The sequence below is a fragment of the Lissotriton vulgaris genome, chromosome 5 (assembly GCF_964263255.1).
Source record: "Lissotriton vulgaris chromosome 5, aLisVul1.2, whole genome shotgun sequence".
Classification (NCBI taxonomy): Eukaryota; Metazoa; Chordata; class Amphibia; order Caudata; family Salamandridae; genus Lissotriton; species Lissotriton vulgaris.
The window spans coordinates 733,435,168-733,453,818 of NC_141693.1; the positions used below are offsets into that span (position 1 = coordinate 733,435,168).

The 18,651-nt window shown below is 46.7% G+C and overlaps 1 protein-coding gene across 1 annotated transcript in view; it reads left to right on the top strand.

Annotated features, from left to right (window-relative positions):
• Positions 1-18,651, top strand: part of DNAJC11 (DnaJ heat shock protein family (Hsp40) member C11) — a 788,848-nt gene that overhangs the window by 680,708 nt on the left and 89,489 nt on the right. Inside the window, exon 11 of the mRNA XM_086922163.1 lies at positions 13,729-13,884. Coding sequence (XP_086778289.1) covers positions 13,729-13,884 — 156 coding nt within the window. The remainder of the gene's footprint in view (positions 1-13,728; positions 13,885-18,651) is intronic.

Sequence of the window (18,651 nt, forward strand, 5' to 3'; positions counted from 1 at the left end):
TTAAATAGATTTTTTATTGAGATTTATATCGATAAAAACGTGCCCTTCTAGAAGGAGAACATACTTCAGGGACTGTACATCAGGGGAAAGAGTTGTGGTCTCGTCATACATTACACCTCATACCTACAAATATAGAGCACAGTGTTGAGATGCAGATATTTGAGATATTAAAAAACAACACAATGTCACCTATCTCTAGCAAGGCTAGGGTATTCCCCTCATGACTAAGAGAACAGGGTAGTCCAAATAAAAGTGCATATTGAAATAAGAAAAGAAAGGGAAGAAAGAAGAACAAACGGTAACATAAAAAGGTGGTGAGAGGAAACAGGGAGAGTGAATTGTATTCTGATGAGCAAGTTTGCCAGGATCCAGGCACCGGGCGAATCCTACGCAGTCTCCATCTTTATCTATTGAATAGTCATTAAGAGAGATGGGGTGGTCCTGGTTATAAACAAGCGGCCATAATCTTAAAGACTGTATATCATTATACCACCTATAGGGAGTTGCATTTCTGCAAGTATTTGTCAAAGGCACCCCAAAGATGTTTGGCACTGTGAGATGTATGTAATTTCGTGTACATTGTTATCCGCACTTCTAAATGCGCAAATCATGTTCCACCATTTTTTTAAATTAAATCACCGCAGTTGATTTCCATTCCATCGAAACCACCTTAGTGCCTAATGCTGAAAGTAGGTCAAGAAGTGATGAATCTTCTTGCCCAGATAGGGACGGTAAACTTGAATTTGTAGAAATTCGCAATACAATTGTCAGAAGGTCTATCATAAAAGGTTTTTCGAAAAATGTCTGGGATCAGACACTGTATTCTGGTCCAAAAGTGTTGGACCAGTTTACAGGCATTAAACATGTGATCCAAAGAGCCCACGTCCTCTGTGCATTTGCAGCAGGGGTCTTTCCTAGATAAGCCCAATTTGTGAAGTTTGGCAGGATTCCGGTACGTTATATGAATGGACCAGAATCTGGATTGTGCTCGAGCCGTGGTGATTTTGGCCAGAAATGGGGACTGTCGGATCTTTCCCCATGTTGCAGCCTTAAAGGAGTTAGTATGAGTAGGTTTCATGTATGTGGACCATTTCTTCATCAGACCTTTCATTGAGTAGCTTTTAGAAGGTTCAAGCATTTTATAAATATGTGATGCTGAGTGACCGATCTTCCTGAAGTTACCGAGCAACCCCAGAAGGTCTGTGGTATGAGTATGGACCCGTTTCCGAATTCTTTTCCAATTTCAGGAAGTTATAGAATTCTGTCTTGGGCAGAGCAAATTTCTTGCGTAAAGTGGAAAAAGGATTAGGGTTGTCTCGTGGTCCCAAATCCCCTACAGTGTTTGTATTATTTGGTAAATTTGCCATATGTCGTTTTCGCATCTATCTTGATTCTATTATGCTACAAAGAGACCTACGAAGAGTCGCTCATTCTCTTATCTAGTAACGTATCTATTTGCAGTAAGGCATGAGCAGTGTCTAGAATTATAAATCCAGAGTGTTTCAATGACAATTTTGATATGTTACGTTTGGAGAGAGTAGAGCAAAGGGGTAAAGGGTATAGTAACTTAGATTTTATCTGTAGCCAGGGTGGAGCTCTATTTTGCTGTGGCACGCACCACCACTTGCCTTGGGAAGCCAGGAATGCACGCTGGGTATCTGGGAAAATTAGGGAGGTTAAGGCCCCCTTTAGGCTTAGACATTTTTTATTATTCATTGCAATCCTGTCTTTTTTACAGTTCCATAAGAAATCAGAGATCTATTTGTCCACAGATTGAAAAAAGGTGGACAAGAGTGAAAGTGGTATCATACTTGATTTAAAAAAAAATTAACAAGCGGTGCTACCATCCTTTTAACAGTTTCAGTCTTTTTCCACCAAGTGATGTAGATAAGCAACAAGACAGCCAGAACTTCTTTGATTTTCATAGCATTTCCTTTTCATTAATGGCAATAGAGCTTTTCAAGTCTTTGCCAAACCAGATACCTAGGTATTTGAGGGCAACAGGTTGCCATTTCAAGCCTGAATTACCAATCTCTGATGCTGTGCAATGAACATGGAGTGGGAACCCTCTGTCTTTTCTCTATTAAGAGATTAACCTGAGACAATCCAGTATCCTCCTTCCCCATGCATGATGTTCGGAATGGCATGTTCGCAGGGCTTCATTTGTAAAAACAAAAACATAAGTGCCGGGCCTTCGTCAAAAGGCCACTGCAGCTTGCATTACTCATTGCCCCTATAGTTGCCGCCAGTGACAGAAGCAGCACAACGACTAATCAACACACCATACAAGTATGACATTCCAGACCCCAAAGCTACAATAATGGCTTGGCCACCAGATATTAGTCATTGTTAATGTTCATTGGAATAATAAACTGTTGCTGTGCTAATCTCTAATGTAGATAAACCGTGCAGACGGCCATAAGTGCCGTTGTTGACAATTAAGTTCCAGCGCCGAGCATCGGAAACCACTGGCCCAAATTAAGCACTGCATGTTCGTCCTCCTCTGTGAATAATAGCACATCATCAGCTTAGGCACCCACTAGTTGTCTACCGGCATGGAAAGTGATTCCTTTAATTTCCTGAGTGCTGAAAGCAGTAGTTAAATGACTAACCGAAAGAGGAGTGGGGTCAAAGGACAGCCTTGACGTGTCCCCTGTGATGATGGAAACGATTGGGATAAGTGACCATTTTATCTCACCTTCGCTGTAGGGTCCGACAGACGTGGCCGAATGGATTTAGACTTGTCTAGTGCATAGCAAAATAGTCAGATTTTGTCAGCTGACATTCTACCTTTGAGCAATTCAGCCTGAAATGTAAACGCATATGAATGCATTCCTGCGAGTTTTAAATGTGTTGTTGAACCGGCAAGAGGATGCTACGTACTCTGAAAAGTAGTTTAGTCAGTTACCATAATTAATTACAATTTCTAATTAATTTTAGTATTTATTTTTGCTGAACAAACCTCTATTTTCTTGGTCAATGTTTATCATAATTCACGCCATACACACAAGTCTATGCGCGCGCACATATATGTATACGGAAAGCCATCAAAATCCATTACAAAGCAGGTTTTCATTTCGGAGCCTTTATGATATTGAGAGGCACTGACAGGATAATTTGAAAATGTTAACACAAGAGCTGACATTGATCTCGGCATTCACATTTGCGATTGGACCATTACAGGCCCTCTGCACAGTCACAGAGAGAAAATATGTTGCCCAGATGTGCATGTGTTGAGAAATTAGGACAAACATTGCGGCGCTCTGATCTGATAAACCAGGACAGCGGTTTGTTCTGTTCCCGCAGCAGTGCCTTGCAGCCATGTAGTTTTCGTTAGGAGGAAGCCCTGCAGTCTTTAGTTCTGCCGCTAGAGGACAGAAGAACTCTGTCAAACTGAACGAAGCTTGTAGTTTAGGGATTAAGAAGCGGTCCAGAGGACGTTTCAAATGGAGTTAAAAGAGAGTATATCTGGGTAGCAGAAGCTGACTCTGAATGAGGTCTTGGAATCCATGTTTGGACAGAGGACTGACAGTTTGCCGGTACTGGGGGCATATTACCAAGGCGGGCGATATGTGATTATCGCCGCTTTAGCTGCCGTTTTCGGCCGCTAGGCGGCGATAATTCTATCACCAAGCTGTCGCTAACAGCAGTTAGCGACAGCGAGCGGTTTGGGGCCCGCTTTGCATGTCAGCAATATTTATCGCTAATGACATGCAAAGTGGGTGTACCCAACTTGTTAGCGACTGAAAACAGTCGCTAACATCGCTATCGCCTATTATCAACGCAGGCTTAGCGATGAAAATATTTGTGCTAAGCGCGAATATCTCCAAAAACTAACGCCTGCTCAGACCAGTTCTTAGCCATTATATCCAATGGGAGGTGTATATAATGGCTAAGACCCTGTTAGCGATAATGCATGAATATTGCTGTATTCTCAGCGATATTCACAGATTTTGTCACTATCGCCGGAAATATTATTGCTTTTGAGATAAACGTTGCTAATAGCACGTTATCTCAGCGATAATATCCGGCGATACCCAGCGATAAAAAAAATAGCCGCTAAGCCTACTTAGTGATAAATATCGCTAGTTGTTGGTAATATGCCCCTAAGTGCGTATAATGTGTGTCGGCTACTCACGGGCATACCGGCGTCTCATCTGCAGAGTAATGTTAAATATTGTTTTTGCTGTTGCCTGATGTCCTTGAACTAGTTAAGGGGACTGGAGGACGAGGAATGTAATGTTTATGAAGATCTACACGTGATCTGGTGAGAGGAGATCGGGTAATTTTCAGGAATGCAATGGACTGGATGAGAGAAGTCCGACGCAGCAGCAACCTCCAAGCGGCAGTAAGGAACAGTACCAGATTACCAAATAGGCAACTCCCCATAAGAGCCCAGCGACAACGGATCAAAATATTATTGATTTGATCTTGAAAGAAAATTATCTTTCTAGTTTTCTTAAATTGTTTCCAAAAGATAGAAATAATGAATCAAGTAGGATCCCGAAATTTCGCCTGCCTAGGGGCCTCAGCAGAGTTTAATCCGGCACTGGGAAGGAATGTTTCCGTCATCCATTTTGCCGAAAGCTTTGCTTGAGTCCAGTAGCACCAGAAGACACGTGTCTCTTTTCAGTGCCAAATTCAGTGGATTCTTGCAGATTTTGAGAGTGCATCCACTTCTTACTCCATGGCTAAGGCAGATAAGATTCCAGACTGTAAGGAGTAGATGGCTGCCGGCGGGCGCTCGTCGTTGGGCAACTATTTTTGTCTGGAGGATTGTACACCTAATCGGACATTTGATGATGTCTGTTGTTGTAAACTGCTAGGAGGGTTGCTTTTTCAATTTCGAAATGGATAGGATCGCTGCACACTCTTAGAAGAGCTTGCCCACTTCTTTATTGTTTAGTAAACATATTTAGATCTGTAGGCTACACATGTATACTTCCTATAGACCCAAGATAAATAATACTAGGCAGATTAAGGGATTTTGGGCCATATGTATCAAGCAAATTCGCATTCGCAAACGCCAAAATTCTGCGGCGTTTGCGAATACAAATTTGCCAAATGATATGTATTAAGGAAAATCTGGTGCAGAAAAAGGAATCGCAAAATTTGCGATTCCTTATTTTGCAATTGCATTTAAGGAATCGCAAATTTAGCGTTTCCTTAAATGCAATGTATGAAGCAAAAAAAAAATGCAAATTGTCCTTAAGGAATCTCAAATTACCACCAACTTCAAGTTGGTGGTAATTTGCGAATTCCTTGAAAAATGCACATGTTTGCGTTTTTCAAAGTGACATGTGACGCACATACATGCCCTTAGGGCATGTATTACGCCACATGTGCATCCATGCTTATTTCAGGGGTGCAACAGGGTGTCCTTTGGACACCCCTGCACCCTTAAAATTATTCTCAATTTTCGATTCTCAAATTGCGAATCGCAAATTGAGAATAACTTTCCATTCATTCCTATGGGCCTCCTGGCCCATAGAAATGAACGGGAAATTATTCCTTAATTGCGATTCGCAATTTGCTAATCGCAATTAAGGAATACTAAGAATTCGCAAAAAAAATGCGGATTTGTACATACATCCCTATTTGCGATTCTGAAATAGCGATTCCTAAAAAATCGCTATTTCAGAATCGCAAATCAGGTTGATGATACATATGGCCCTATGATTTTTATTTTGCCATCTTGCGTCATTCTATCAAACATACCCTGCATGCAAGTGAATCTTGTTGTCTTCTCAATGCAAACCGATTGTCAGATCAGATTGCTTTGGAATGTTCTTGCAGCAGTCAGTCACCACTTTGACTCTCCAGAATAGAGCAGGATATACTCCTACACCCCTTCCAGGGTTTTCAGTGGTGATTTACGTTCAAACCAGGCACAGAAAATAAGATAGAGTGCAGTGTTTGACCTGACTGGAGAACACGTTGTAGGATTGACTAGGCCAAGAAACAGGCCTTCTCCTGCCAAGCAACGAGGATATGAAAGTCAACCACTTTCAGATTCAGAAGACTCCAGCAGGTCTAAATGAAGATTCCCATCTTCAAGCAACACCGGCTCCCTGGCAGCCCTCGCATCCACATTCTGCAGTCTGGTTCCTTTCTGTACCGCCTGCTCTCTACAGTGCACTATTACCCTCATGCATGTCACTAACCAGTAGGCAGTGCTTAATTTGTGCCGGTGGTGGGCACCAGCACTGGTTCTAAGAGACCTGTGCAGATTATTTATCATTGGCAAAAAAGAGAAAGGTGGAAGAGAGAGAAAAATAGGAAAACAGACAAAAGAAGTTAGGGATGAAAAACAGTCCATAAAAGTGAGATTAAGGGCCAGATGTACGACACGTTTTTGCATGCGCAAACAGGTTTGCGACTCCGTTTGCGCAAGCAAAAACATATTGGGGCATGTACATAGCCTATTTAGCGAGTCGCAATTTATTTTTGCCTCGCTAAACAGGTTTTGCAACTTACTATTTAGAGGAGCGTTCCCTTCCAAATAGCGAGTCTCAAAACAAAGTGCTAATGGTTTACGACCGCAATTGCAGTCGCAAAACACTCGCAACTACCACCTACTTCAAGTAGGTGGTAATGCATTTGCAAATGGGAAGGGGTCCCCAGGAAACCCCTACCCCTTTGCAAATGCATGCAAAATATTTATTTAGCAGGCAGTGCTCCCATATGCGTAAGAGTAATGCAACCCATAGCAGAGGGTAATCCATACGCATAAGAGTAATGCAACCCATAGCTGAGGGTAATCCATTCGCATAAGAGTAAGGCAACCCATAGCTGTGGGAAATCCGCATGCATAAGAGTGATGCAACCCAGTATGTCCTGTTACAAAAATGTATTCTAAAAGTGATCAGACTACATTCTATTTTCTACTGGAGCGAAGACCACTGTAACTGGCATTTACAGATCTATATCTGAAAGAGACACGTTAGTGATAGATTCCTTACCTTAGAATATCCCCAGGCGTCAGACTGGATCCGGAAAGTTTTGCGTAGCAGTACCCTTGCGCGTCGGTAGGCGTCGTCTGCGGCTCCGCGTCCGTCGTCGGCGTCGTGGGCGCCGTGATGACGTCGTCGGAGTACTTAGACGCCGCCTCCGCGTGCTGACGTCAGTTCTTCTTTTTTTCGCGCCAGCCAGCGCAGATCTGGAAAGAGCAGTTCCCTAGTCACTTTTTGACTAAACTTTTGTGATCTTTTAATCCATTTCGAAGTCTTTACGACTTCGACGGTGCCGTTAGGGATGCCCGGATTCAAGCAGAGTGCGACCGTACCATGTCGGTCACGGATCCCCACCGCTTGTGCCTGATGTGTTTGGGCGTCGACCATGACGACGAGGCCTGCTCCGAATGTCGGGCCCTGTCGAGGAAGGCCAGGCGTTAGCGGTCTCGCAGGCGCCTCGAGATCCGCCAGTCGGCCCCGCGCCGTGTGAGGTCCCGGTCCCGGTCCCACGGGAGGTCGAGGGACAGGTCGCGGGGACGGAGCCGTCACAGCTCCGGGAGTCGGTGCCACTCCTCCGGGTCCAAGTCGTCAGGTAAGAAACACAAGAAGTCAAAGAGACATCATCGCTCTTCTGACTCCCCCGACGCTCAAGCGATGCGGCCGGGGGTTCGGGTGACACCGCCCACGCGGCTCCTCGAGAGTCGCGGGCGCCGCGTTCGGCTCCATACCCCCCGGTCCCTGGGCTGAACGCGACGCCGGAGGAGATCGAGCGTTTCCTCATGGCCATGAGGTCCCTTTCTCCTCCGGGTTCCGCGGCGCCTTCGGGCCCAGTGAACCCGTCTGGGGGCCGTAGTAGGTCGGGGGCTACGACCCCGACGCCGTCGGGTGCTTCGGCCTCGACGCCGCCGGCGCCTTCGGGCCCGGTGCCGCAGGGCTCCATGATCGCGACACCGCCGGTGCCCTCGGGCCCGGCGCCGCAGGGTGCAGCGGTCCCGGCGTCGTCGGCGCCTTCGGGCTCGGCGCCGCAGGGCACCGCTGGACCCTCCTCGGGCGATGGATCGTCACCGGTGGACCTTACGACCACCCCGGCGTCGGTCCGTGTGGTGTCCCCTCCGGCGTCGTCCTCGGGCGGCGCCGTCCCCGATGCCTCCTCTCAATCGGTTCCGACGTTGGGACGACGCCTATCGGCGCTGCTCTTGACGCTGTTCGGAGATTTTCATTTCTATGAACCGTCCTCATTCACTTATGACCCTGAATCTCAGGAGATGGGGGAAGAGGAGTATTGGGAGGGGTCTGAGGACCCTCTGACAAGAGAGTGTCAGTCTAACATGGACTGGACAGGAGACCTTGGGGAGGCCAGTGGCCTGGAAACTTCTCCAGAAACTGGCTTCGTCTCTCCTCCTACCGTGGCTTCGGAGGAGGGTGCTACTTATGGTGTGGTGTTGATGAGGGCTGCTAAGGCCTTGGGCCTTGAGCTCCCTGTCGCGGCCGTGAGGACTAACGTCCTCACTGAGGTCCTTAAGCCGCAGTCATGCTCCATGGAGCCTCTGCTGCCGTTTAATGAGGCCTTGACGGACGTTCTTTTGGGCACTTGGTCCAGGCCCGCTACAGGTTCGCCTGTAGATAGGAACGTGGCCAGACGCCACCGCCCGGCCCCAGGCGACCCATGTTTCCTGTCCACCCACCCCACCCCCGAGAGTCTGGTTATCCAGGCCTCTAACTCCCAGACCGCATTCCCGACGGCTCCCCACGATTGGGAATCCAAGAGGTACGAGGCCTATGGCAAGAAGTTATTCTCGTCCCTTAGCTTGGGACTGCGGTCTTCCAACACCGCATGCCTCTTGGGCCGTTACACCCACTCTCTGTGGGAAACGGTGGCGGAAGTGCTGCCAAAGTGTCCGTTGGAGGTACGGGCCAAACTCGGCCAAGCCCTAGTGGAGGGCCGGGACGCAGCGAAGTATTCAATCAGGTGCGGACTGGATACTACTGACTCGCTGGGCAGAGCGATGGCTACGACGGTGGCGATACGACGCCACGCCTGGCTGAGATCCGCCAACTTCTCGGCAGACGTCCAGAATACTCTCATGGACATGCCGTTCGATGGCCGTCGCCTCTTTGGCGACAAGGCAGACCACGCGCTTGAGCGCTTTAAGGACTCCAGGGCTACGGCCAAGTCCTTGGGCCTCTCGGCTCCGCGCCAGCAAATGGGTGCCTTTCGCTCCTTTCGTTGCCAAGGAAGGGGCGCCCGCACACGTGCCGCCAGCCACTCGCCGCAAACTGTCGTCCAGCGCGGCGGCGGCCGTGGAAACCGCCGTGGAGGCGGTCGGGGAAACAAGCGGAGCCAGTCCACACCTGCCCCCGCAGCATCCGCCTCTAAACCCTCCTAGTCTGTGCTTTTCGGCCCATCTGACGCCAGTGGGAGGCAGGGTTCGCCATCACCACTCTCACTGGCGCACAGTCACTTCGGACAGGTGGGTGCTGCAGATCGTCCGAAGGGGCTACTCCCTCCCCTTCGAGACGACCCCTCAAGCCATGCCACCGCAACACCACCGCGTATCGGGGATCACTTGCGGCTCTTGCAGGAGGAAGTTTCGGCCCTCTTGGCCAAGGGGGCCATCGAGCGCGTTCCTGGGCCAGAAGTAGGTCGTGGTTGCTACTCCCACTACTTCCTGGTACCCAAGAAGGGCAAAGGGGGCCTACGCCCTATCTTGGATCTGAGGAACGTCAACGGCTTTCTCCGGAAGGAGAAGTTCAAAATGCTGACACTGGCTCAGGTCTTGGCTGCCCTAGACCCAGGAGACTGGATGGTAGCGTTGGACTTGCAGGACGCATATTTCCACATCCCCGTCCTGCCGGCCCACCGGCGTTACCTGCGGTTCACGGTAGGCCTTGAGCACTTTCAGTTTACCGTGCTCCCCTTCGGCCTTACCAGCGCCCCACGGATGTTCACGAAGGTGATGGCGGTGGTCGCAGCTCACCTGCGCAGGTTAGGGGTATCAGTCTTCCCCTACCTAGACGACTGGTTGTTGAAGGCGGGCTCGCCCCAGGCAGTCGTCAGCCACCTCCAGACTACGGCGGATCTCCTGCACCAGCTGGGATTTTCCATCAATGTGCCGAAGTCACACCTGTGCCCCTCTCAGAAGCTCCTTTTCATCGGAGCGGTTCTCGACTCGGCGCAGTTTCGGGTTTACCCGCCCGAACAGCGGGTCCGGGATATACAGGCTCTGATTCCGGTCTTCCGGCCGTTATCCCGGGTTTCGGTCAGGTTGACGCTGCGGCTTCTGGGGCTGATGGCCTCCTGCATCCTTCTGGTGCATCACGCACGGTGGCGGATGCGGGCTCTGCAGTGGGACCTGAAGTTTCAGTGGGCTCAGCACAGGGGCAACCTGTCCGACCATGTCCTGATCTCGGAGGGCACTGCGAGACAGCTGCAGTGGTGGCTCACGGACCGCGATTGGGTCAACGGCAGATCCCTCTCCCTTCCCCAACCGGAGCACGTAGTTGTGACGGACGCGTCCCTCCAGGGCTGGGAAAGCCACTTGGGAGAGGCGGAGATCAGAGGACTCTGGTCTCCGGCGGAGTCCCGGCTCCATATCAATCTGTTGGAGCTGCGGGCGATTCGTCTGGCACTGAAGGCATTCCTCCCGTCTGTCCGAGGGAGTGCAGTGCAGGTGTTCAATGACCGCACCACCGCCATGTGGTACTGCAACAAACAGGGCGGAGTGGGGTCGTGGACCCTTTGCCAGGAGGCTCTGCGTCTCTGGCAATGGCTGGAACATCAGGGCGTGACTCTGGTGGTTCAACACCTGGCAGGTTCTCTGAACGCCAGGGCGGACGAACTCAGCCGTCGGTGCTCGATGGATCACGAATGGCGTCTGAACTCGGACGTGGCGCAAGGCCTCTTTCTGCGATGGGGAGAGCCTTGGTTAGATCTATTCGCCACCGAAGAGAACGCGCAATGTCATCAGTTCTGCGCGTTGGAATTTCCAAGGCGGCACTCGCTCGGAGACGCTTTTCGACGCGAGTGGAGCTGCGGTCTGTTGTACGCCTTTCCGCCTATACCTCTTCTGCCCAGAGTGCTGAAGAAGATCAAGCGCGACCGGGCACAAGTCATCCTTGTGGTTCCGGACTGGGCACGAAGGTACTGGTATCCCGAGCTACTCAGCATGTCAGTCGATCCCCCGGTTCGTCTGCCTCTTCAGGAGAACCTTCTGTCGCAGCAGCAGGGGACGGTCCTCCACCCGAACCTGTCCAGTCTCCACCTCCATGCTTGGAGATTGAGCGGCGACAGTTGAGGCCATTTGACTTGCCTCCTGAGGTTTGCAACATCATTCTGGCAGCCAGGCGTCCCTCCACAAAAACGGTATACGCCTGCAGGTGGAACAGATTTGTGGCATGGTGCACAGCAAAGGCTGTGGATCCCCTCAATGCCCCTCTCTCTGAGGTTCTTCTCTTCCTTCTTTCTCTTGCCCAGCAGGGCTCTGCTCTGGGCACTATCAAGGGCTATCTTTCGGCTCTTTCAGCCTTTCTCAGGCTGCCTGACCAGCCTTCTTTATTCAAGTCCCCTATTGTAAACAGATTCCTGAAGGGCATCACTCATACCTTTCCTCCTGTTCCCTTCGTGATGCCTCAGTGGGACTTGAACCTGGTTCTAACATTTCTGATGTGCGCTCCCTTTGAGCCACTTCATAACTGTCCACTTCGCCCTCTTTCTTTGAAGACTGCATTCCTGGTAGCCATCACCTCTGCCAGGAGAGTGAGTGAGCTCCAGGCTCTCTCTTGTAAGCCTCCTTTCCTTTCAGTCCATCCGGACAAGGTTGTTTTGAGGACTAGGCCCTCCTTCTTGCCTAAGGTGGTCATGGCCTTCCACGTTGGGCAGTCCATCACATTGCCCACCTTCTTTCCGCCTCCGCACCCCTCGAGAGAGGAGGAGAGGCTCCACCGTCTGGACCCAAAACGTGCGCTCTCGTTCTATCTGGATCGCACACGCCAGTTCCGGGTGGATGATCAACTCTTTGTTGGGTACGCGGGCGCTAAGAAAGGGAAAGCGGTGCACAAGAGGACCGTCTCTCGATGGATTATCATGTGCATCCAGGCGTGTTACTCCTTGGCTAAGAAGGAACCCCCTGTTGGGCTGAGGGCTCATTCCACTCAAGCCACGGCCAATACAACTGCCTTGGGCCGAGGTGTGCCCTTGCAGGACATTTGCCAGGCAGCCACGTGGGCCTCGTTGCACACGTTTGCTAGGCACTACTGCCTGGACAGTCAAGTCCGGTGGGACGGCTACTTTGGCCGTTCCGTTCTCCAGGACTTTCTTGTGTAAATATTGGTTCGCAGACCCACCACCACGGGGATGGTATTGCTGGGGTATCTATTCTAAGGTAAGGAATCTATCACTAACGTGTCTCTTTCAGATGCACAAGTTACTACTTGTGTAACGATATATCTGTAAGAGACATTAGTTAGTGATAGATTCCTTACCGACCCACCCATCCTCCCCGTTCTGCGAACCGATATCTAGGGTTAAGGTCATCCCCTTTCAGGGCCCTAGTTTCTTGGCACCAGTGTCGGTTTTTGTCATGGCTCTGCGCTTCTGGCGCAGAAGAGCGGTGGCTAAGAACTGACGTCAGCACGCGGAGGCAGCGTCTAAGTACTCCGACGACGTCATCACGGCGCCCACGACGCCGAAGACGGACGCGGAGCTGCATACGACGCCTACCGACGCGCAAGGGTACTGCTACGCAAAACTTTCCGGATCCAGTCTGACGCCTGGGGATATTCTAAGGTAAGGAATCTATCACTAACTAATGTCACTTACAGATATATTGTTACACAAGTAGTAACTTGTGCTTTTATACTTAAAATCTGCGAGACTCCCCACGTGTGCTTCTGTGCATACATTAAAAACCACAACAGTAAATATTTGTTCCAGAGTTTGTGGCTGATACAACAGTCCTGCGAGGCGTGTTCTTGCATAGGATCTGTGGAAGTCTGGACAGGTCATCTGGATCACTGCTGTGGTTGGGAGAGGGATGGTGCCTATAAGTTAGAGTGATATCTATGTACAAGTTAGGTTTCTGGAGCTATGGAGTCTTGTGGTTTGTGCACGTGACCTCTCTAGCTTCCCTCTCTCCTCTAGTAGCTTTAAGGTACCCTCATGCCCTGTTGTGATTCAGAACTGAAGTAAATACGAGGTAGGAAGGATAGAGTTTAAGGTTTAGAAATATGGAAAATGTACTACGTTCGCCTGCAGCTGTATTGAAATATTAAACATACGTCAATATTATTTTGTCAAAGGCATAAATGAGTTACTTTCTGTTTCCCAGTTTTAAGAGGTGGGACTCTGAAAGAGCAGGAACATGCAGACATGGCTTAGTGATCCCTAACAGGCACCTTGTTCACTGCCAGCATTACACCAATGATAACGAGAAAAAAGGGTACTATTGTTGCATGAGTGGGGTGAGACCCCACCAGCATTAGGAATTCTAAGCACTTTGCCTAAATGGCATGGTAACACAAAAAGTTACAGGAGAAAATAAGGCGATTTTCTGAGAGTATTTTGAATGCTATTTTTGTTATAAACCTGGAAATTTGGAGGGCAAATGAGAGATACCATTAGATTGTATGGGATGGACTCAGTCAAATGACATCATTTTGATATATATTATAAGCAACACATTTGATCCGTTTTTATCACTGTTACATGCATGTTTTTCATTTTCCGAGTACTGATAATTTCTCTTAAATTTCTTTGTGTTACTCTTCTATGTTCTAGGTTAAATAGAGCCAGTCAGACATATTTCTTTCCTATCCATCTGACAGATCAACTGTTACCCAGTGCTGTGTTCTATGCCACCGTGGGACCCCTGGTGATGTACGTCGCCATGCACAGGCTGGTCATCAAACCCTACCTCGAAGCCCAGAAAGAAAAGTGAGTATTTAGGAAAGCTGTACACCATGATCACACTGTGATATTTGAGTAACATGTCCTATAGCCAGTCCTCCATTTACACCTTTTCCCCAGACATCCGAAACCCAACATCTAAACACGTAGAACATGTTAGGAACTCTTAATGTTGGGTTATTATTTCAGCATTTGGTAGAAGGTGAAGTAAAATAGACGTGGGTGACATAGTGATGTTGACTCCATGACCAGCTGCACCCTTTCAATTATATCATTACAAAATTCTCATACTCTAGTAGTCTCAAAGCAATGACCCAGCGCTTCCTTAAGTTGGCCACGGTCCCGCAAAATCTTCCCTTTGAAATTGTCCATGAGGAACTAGGTATAGACTTTCTCATCGACCAACTACGCCTTGGCCCTTTAAAGCTTTGGAACATGATTTGGTTAAAGGAGGAACTTGGCTTTAGCAGATTAATTCTGCAGGACTGTTTAAAGATGGAAAAACCTCTCCTGATTGTGTGGTTGCCGTATGTGCCTTGTAACCTGCGGGCCTTAGGGAGGCCCGACTTGTTTGATAATCCCGCGTTAACACGTTCAGTGGGCAAAAAGGCAGTAATAACGCTTAGGTAAAAGTTGGTTGAGAGCACGAGGGTTTAGCATTAACAAAATACTCTATGCAGCATGCAGTTTCAGTTCAAATTGTTAGTACCATAGAACCATACTTAACCCGGAATATGATACGCCATCAACGTCGTTTGTTGATCCACTTCAGGTTGAACCTATTTCCTCGCCTTATCCCTTCTAATCACAGTTGCTTTTCGTATTTGGACCTGTCCCGCTGTGCTTGTGACAATATAACGATTAATGATACTTTACATGTCACCATGTTTTGTCCAAAATATAATAACCTGAGGCATTAGTTTATACTTCCAATTTTAAAACCAATGAATTTTTCCCAAGTCAGGCCCACTTTATTGTATTTACAGCTTTAAAATTCTCCATTAGTTTGCTTTTTCCTTGTACGTTTTTTTTCGGGAGTGTTAAAACATAAATGACTTTGACTATGACAATCTGTGCGTATATGTTTATGATAGTTTGTCTTTTATGATTTTATTTGTAAAATTGAATAAAGATTTTTTTGATTGATTGATTGATTCAATTCAGCTAGTCCTGAACAACTCCATATGTATTTAATCCACTGTGAATGAAATAGTGGCTCTAGGTTTTTCCAGCTTTGGGCTTTAATTATCATATTTAAATCTTCTAATCATGCTGGCTTTATCTTTTCAAGGGCCTCATTGGCTTCCTCTTCGGCACTTGCATGCTTATAAACAATGGCAGCTGATATCAGATTATTTGCAATTAACTTCATTAGCTCTCACCATGGACATTCCGTTTGCCACCATGCTATCCGCGCAAGCAAAACTTTTAACCAAAAATACCTCACTTTATCACTCTTTTGTAAGATGCTGGTTGTATAACGAATGACCACAATGTATCATCCACTTGCATTTCGTCCATCCTAAAATTCCTGCTTATACCAAACTTTTGCATTAGCTCTCAGTTAATATTTTCTAACAAATGGATACATCAATTGCATGGTTGTACGTGCAATTGTTAAGGTACCTCCTAATTTCAACATACAGTCTTTCCTAATTGTGTCTGGAAAATGTTGTGTGAGCTTATCTTTGAAGTCATATGCAATATGAGCTACAGAACTTTATTGAAATGTGTTTACCATGCATTTTGAAACTCGATATGGGGATAACATATTGTAAAGCCTGAAGATCTCCAAAAATTAGGGAACCAATGCCGTCACTTGTTACATATTGTCCTATAATATAGTTGATATACATTGTATTTCAGATCATGATTAAATAGCAAGTTCTCCCGTTAGTATATAAATTCAGAGCTAGAGATTTCTGTATCACATTTGAATTTAAAATATAAAACTTTTAATCATCTACAAGATGTACAGTACACACCTTTTTTCTGTTGAAAGGTGTGAGAATTGTTTGATAACTAGTGGTGTTCTCATTTACACTCCACTATATAATAGTAATATGGCCACACAGCATAACGCTGTAAAATGAGAAGTATTTTCACATTATGTTGCAACCTCAGATGTGTGAGATTCACCTTTTCTCCTTATTTTTATGTAGATGTAAAAATATCAATGTTAAAGAAAATCAATGTAACATTGTGTGAATATTTTAAGTATGTATGCCGCACCACTGCTTAATAGAAACAGGAAGGCACACTAACCACTTAAACTTCCATGGTACCTCTTGGATGCCACCATGGCAATTGCCTGTGACTTTCTTTATGACATAATTGTAAATGAATTAATTCACGAGATGCAAGGGCTAAATGGTGCTCAAGCAGCAGTGATTTACAGAAAGAAGTCATACTTGGGAAAATGAATAATATTTTAGTGAGTTTGATTAGACCAAGGATGCTTAACCCATAGCTGAGTGAGTCCCAGCAAGGAGCTGGTTCTATTCTAGTGGTCAACTGGAGAAAAAGATGATAAATGAAAAGAGGCTACCAGAAGTACTATGAACCCACAAAAAGCTCAGAAGCCACTCCGTTACGAAGCAGTCCTTTCAGAGCCGGTGAGAACAACCGGAAAAAGAACAGCAAGTCCACTTGCTACCCAGAGCATTTTGGAAAAGTCATTACATTGAGGGACTGAATTGCCTCCCTTCCTGAGGTGCAGTTGGAAGTTGTATTGTCACTAGAGTCGAAACCTGAGGGAAGTTAAATGGCAAGTTGCAACGGCGACGTATTTTTTTGGACACTGTCCATGTTAACGAGGATCACCATGCTTAACTGGACTTCATAAAACTTAAATATTGTAGGTGATATCGATCAATGATTTGCATACTGGCCAATAGTAGACATGAGTATATGCCTCTCTTGTAGTCTGTTTCGCAGTGGAGCCAAACAATGCCAGTGATCACAATCCTCTGACTGCCTCCTTTATTGTAGCTTCTCAGGAGACTAAAGGTGATGGCCGCCCCCTCCTGTATAGCTCAAATCAAAGAGTAGGAATGAAGTGGAACAAGACAAACCCCACCCAATTTGTGGAAAAGATTGTAAAGGATAACTCTATTCCAACATCATGGCAAGAGACCATAGTGGTCCCCGTGTATAAAAAGGGAAAGAAGGAGGATCCGGCCGTTTTCATTAATTGACTCCACGGCTAAGGTATTGGGGAGGGTAATCTTAGCACGCCTTGAAACCTGGGCAGACTCCAAAGTTATTATGTCCGAATGTGGTTCGAAAAGGAATAGGGACAAGCAAACAGTGCCTTAATTTGGCACTGATTATGGGCAAGTACATGAAGGCAAGGAAGGGATCTATCCACCTTGCCTTCATGGACTTGTCCAGCGCGTTTCACACCGTTAATAGGTGCAAATTGTTGGTTATGATGGGAGATATGGGCTTTGAGGAGCCCTTTATCACACTATTGCATAGGTTGCACACAGGCACCACTGTAGCTAAAAGATTTGGACCAAATGGAGAAAGGACAGGGCCCATTGTTTCTACAGAGTAGTCCGTCAAAGGTGCATATTGGCCACATTCCTCTTCCTTTTGTACACAAATGGCCTAGAATCAGCCTTAAAAGAGCAGGAGCTAGACTTCCCTAGGATAGGGGGTAAGCCTATACCGTTGTTGTCATATGCAGGCAACACAGTTTTAATGGCTTTAACAGCCAATAGTTTTCAGAAGTCTTTGAATACATTCACAAATTTCATGTTGGCTCTAGATTTAAAAGTAAATTTTACTAAATCTTATGTCATGGTCTGCGGACCAAGTCATACCAAATCTAGAAAGTTCATGGTAGAGGGAAAGATAATTGACAACGTTTCGAATTTTAATTACATAGGGAATGTTTTTAATAACAAACTGACCTGGGAACACCTCATTATATCTAGGGTACAAAATACTAGCCACGCTGTGGAAGGTCTTTTCCACTTTGCATGTAAGTTGGGCCATAAGCCCGTAGCGGAGTTAATAACCTTATATAAATCAAAATGCCTGTCTACTGCCACATATGGGGTAGGAGTATGGGGTCACCAAAAAGTTTGAAACTTCAAACCCTAGAGAATAACTTTCTAAAAAGATTTTTTGGTTGTTGTCCTCATTTGTGCGATCTTGTAGTTTTTAGCAAGCCAGGTCTCCTCTTGTAAAAGTAAACCGCCCAAGGTAAAAGAGGCAAAACTATGTCTAAAACTGCCACCGAATTCTTGGAATTCTTTTGGATCCAATATCTCTAGGCGACTCTGATGGATCCTTTTGGAGTTACATGATTGCAGTTGGTAAAATCATTGGACAGCCCTTCCTATCCTATGCCATGTTTTTGTCCCATAAGTCCCAATATCCTGTTTGTTTGCTTACCCCTCTGAGTGTGTCTAAGCTCCTAAACTTATTGACTTGGATATGCCGGTCATCTATCATGGGAGGATTCAATTTCTACATATTTCACGTCTAACTAGTAACATCAGGGTGAATAAGAGGCATTTCTGATTCTTATTTAGAACATCATCCTGATCATTACCCTCTAAGATACCAAACATAACGTTCAAAGAGCTTACCTTCATATTAGCGTTTAGTGCTTTATTAGTTATCTTACCAATCTCCTTCCAATAGATGTCAAGGTGTGCGCATTGATGAAACATGTGGATATCATTTGCCTTTATTTCACCGCACTTGGGGCATTTTCTTGTCACCTGATTATTTATTTTAGATAGCCTCTCTGGTGTCCAGTAGGGTAAAGAGAGGATTTCT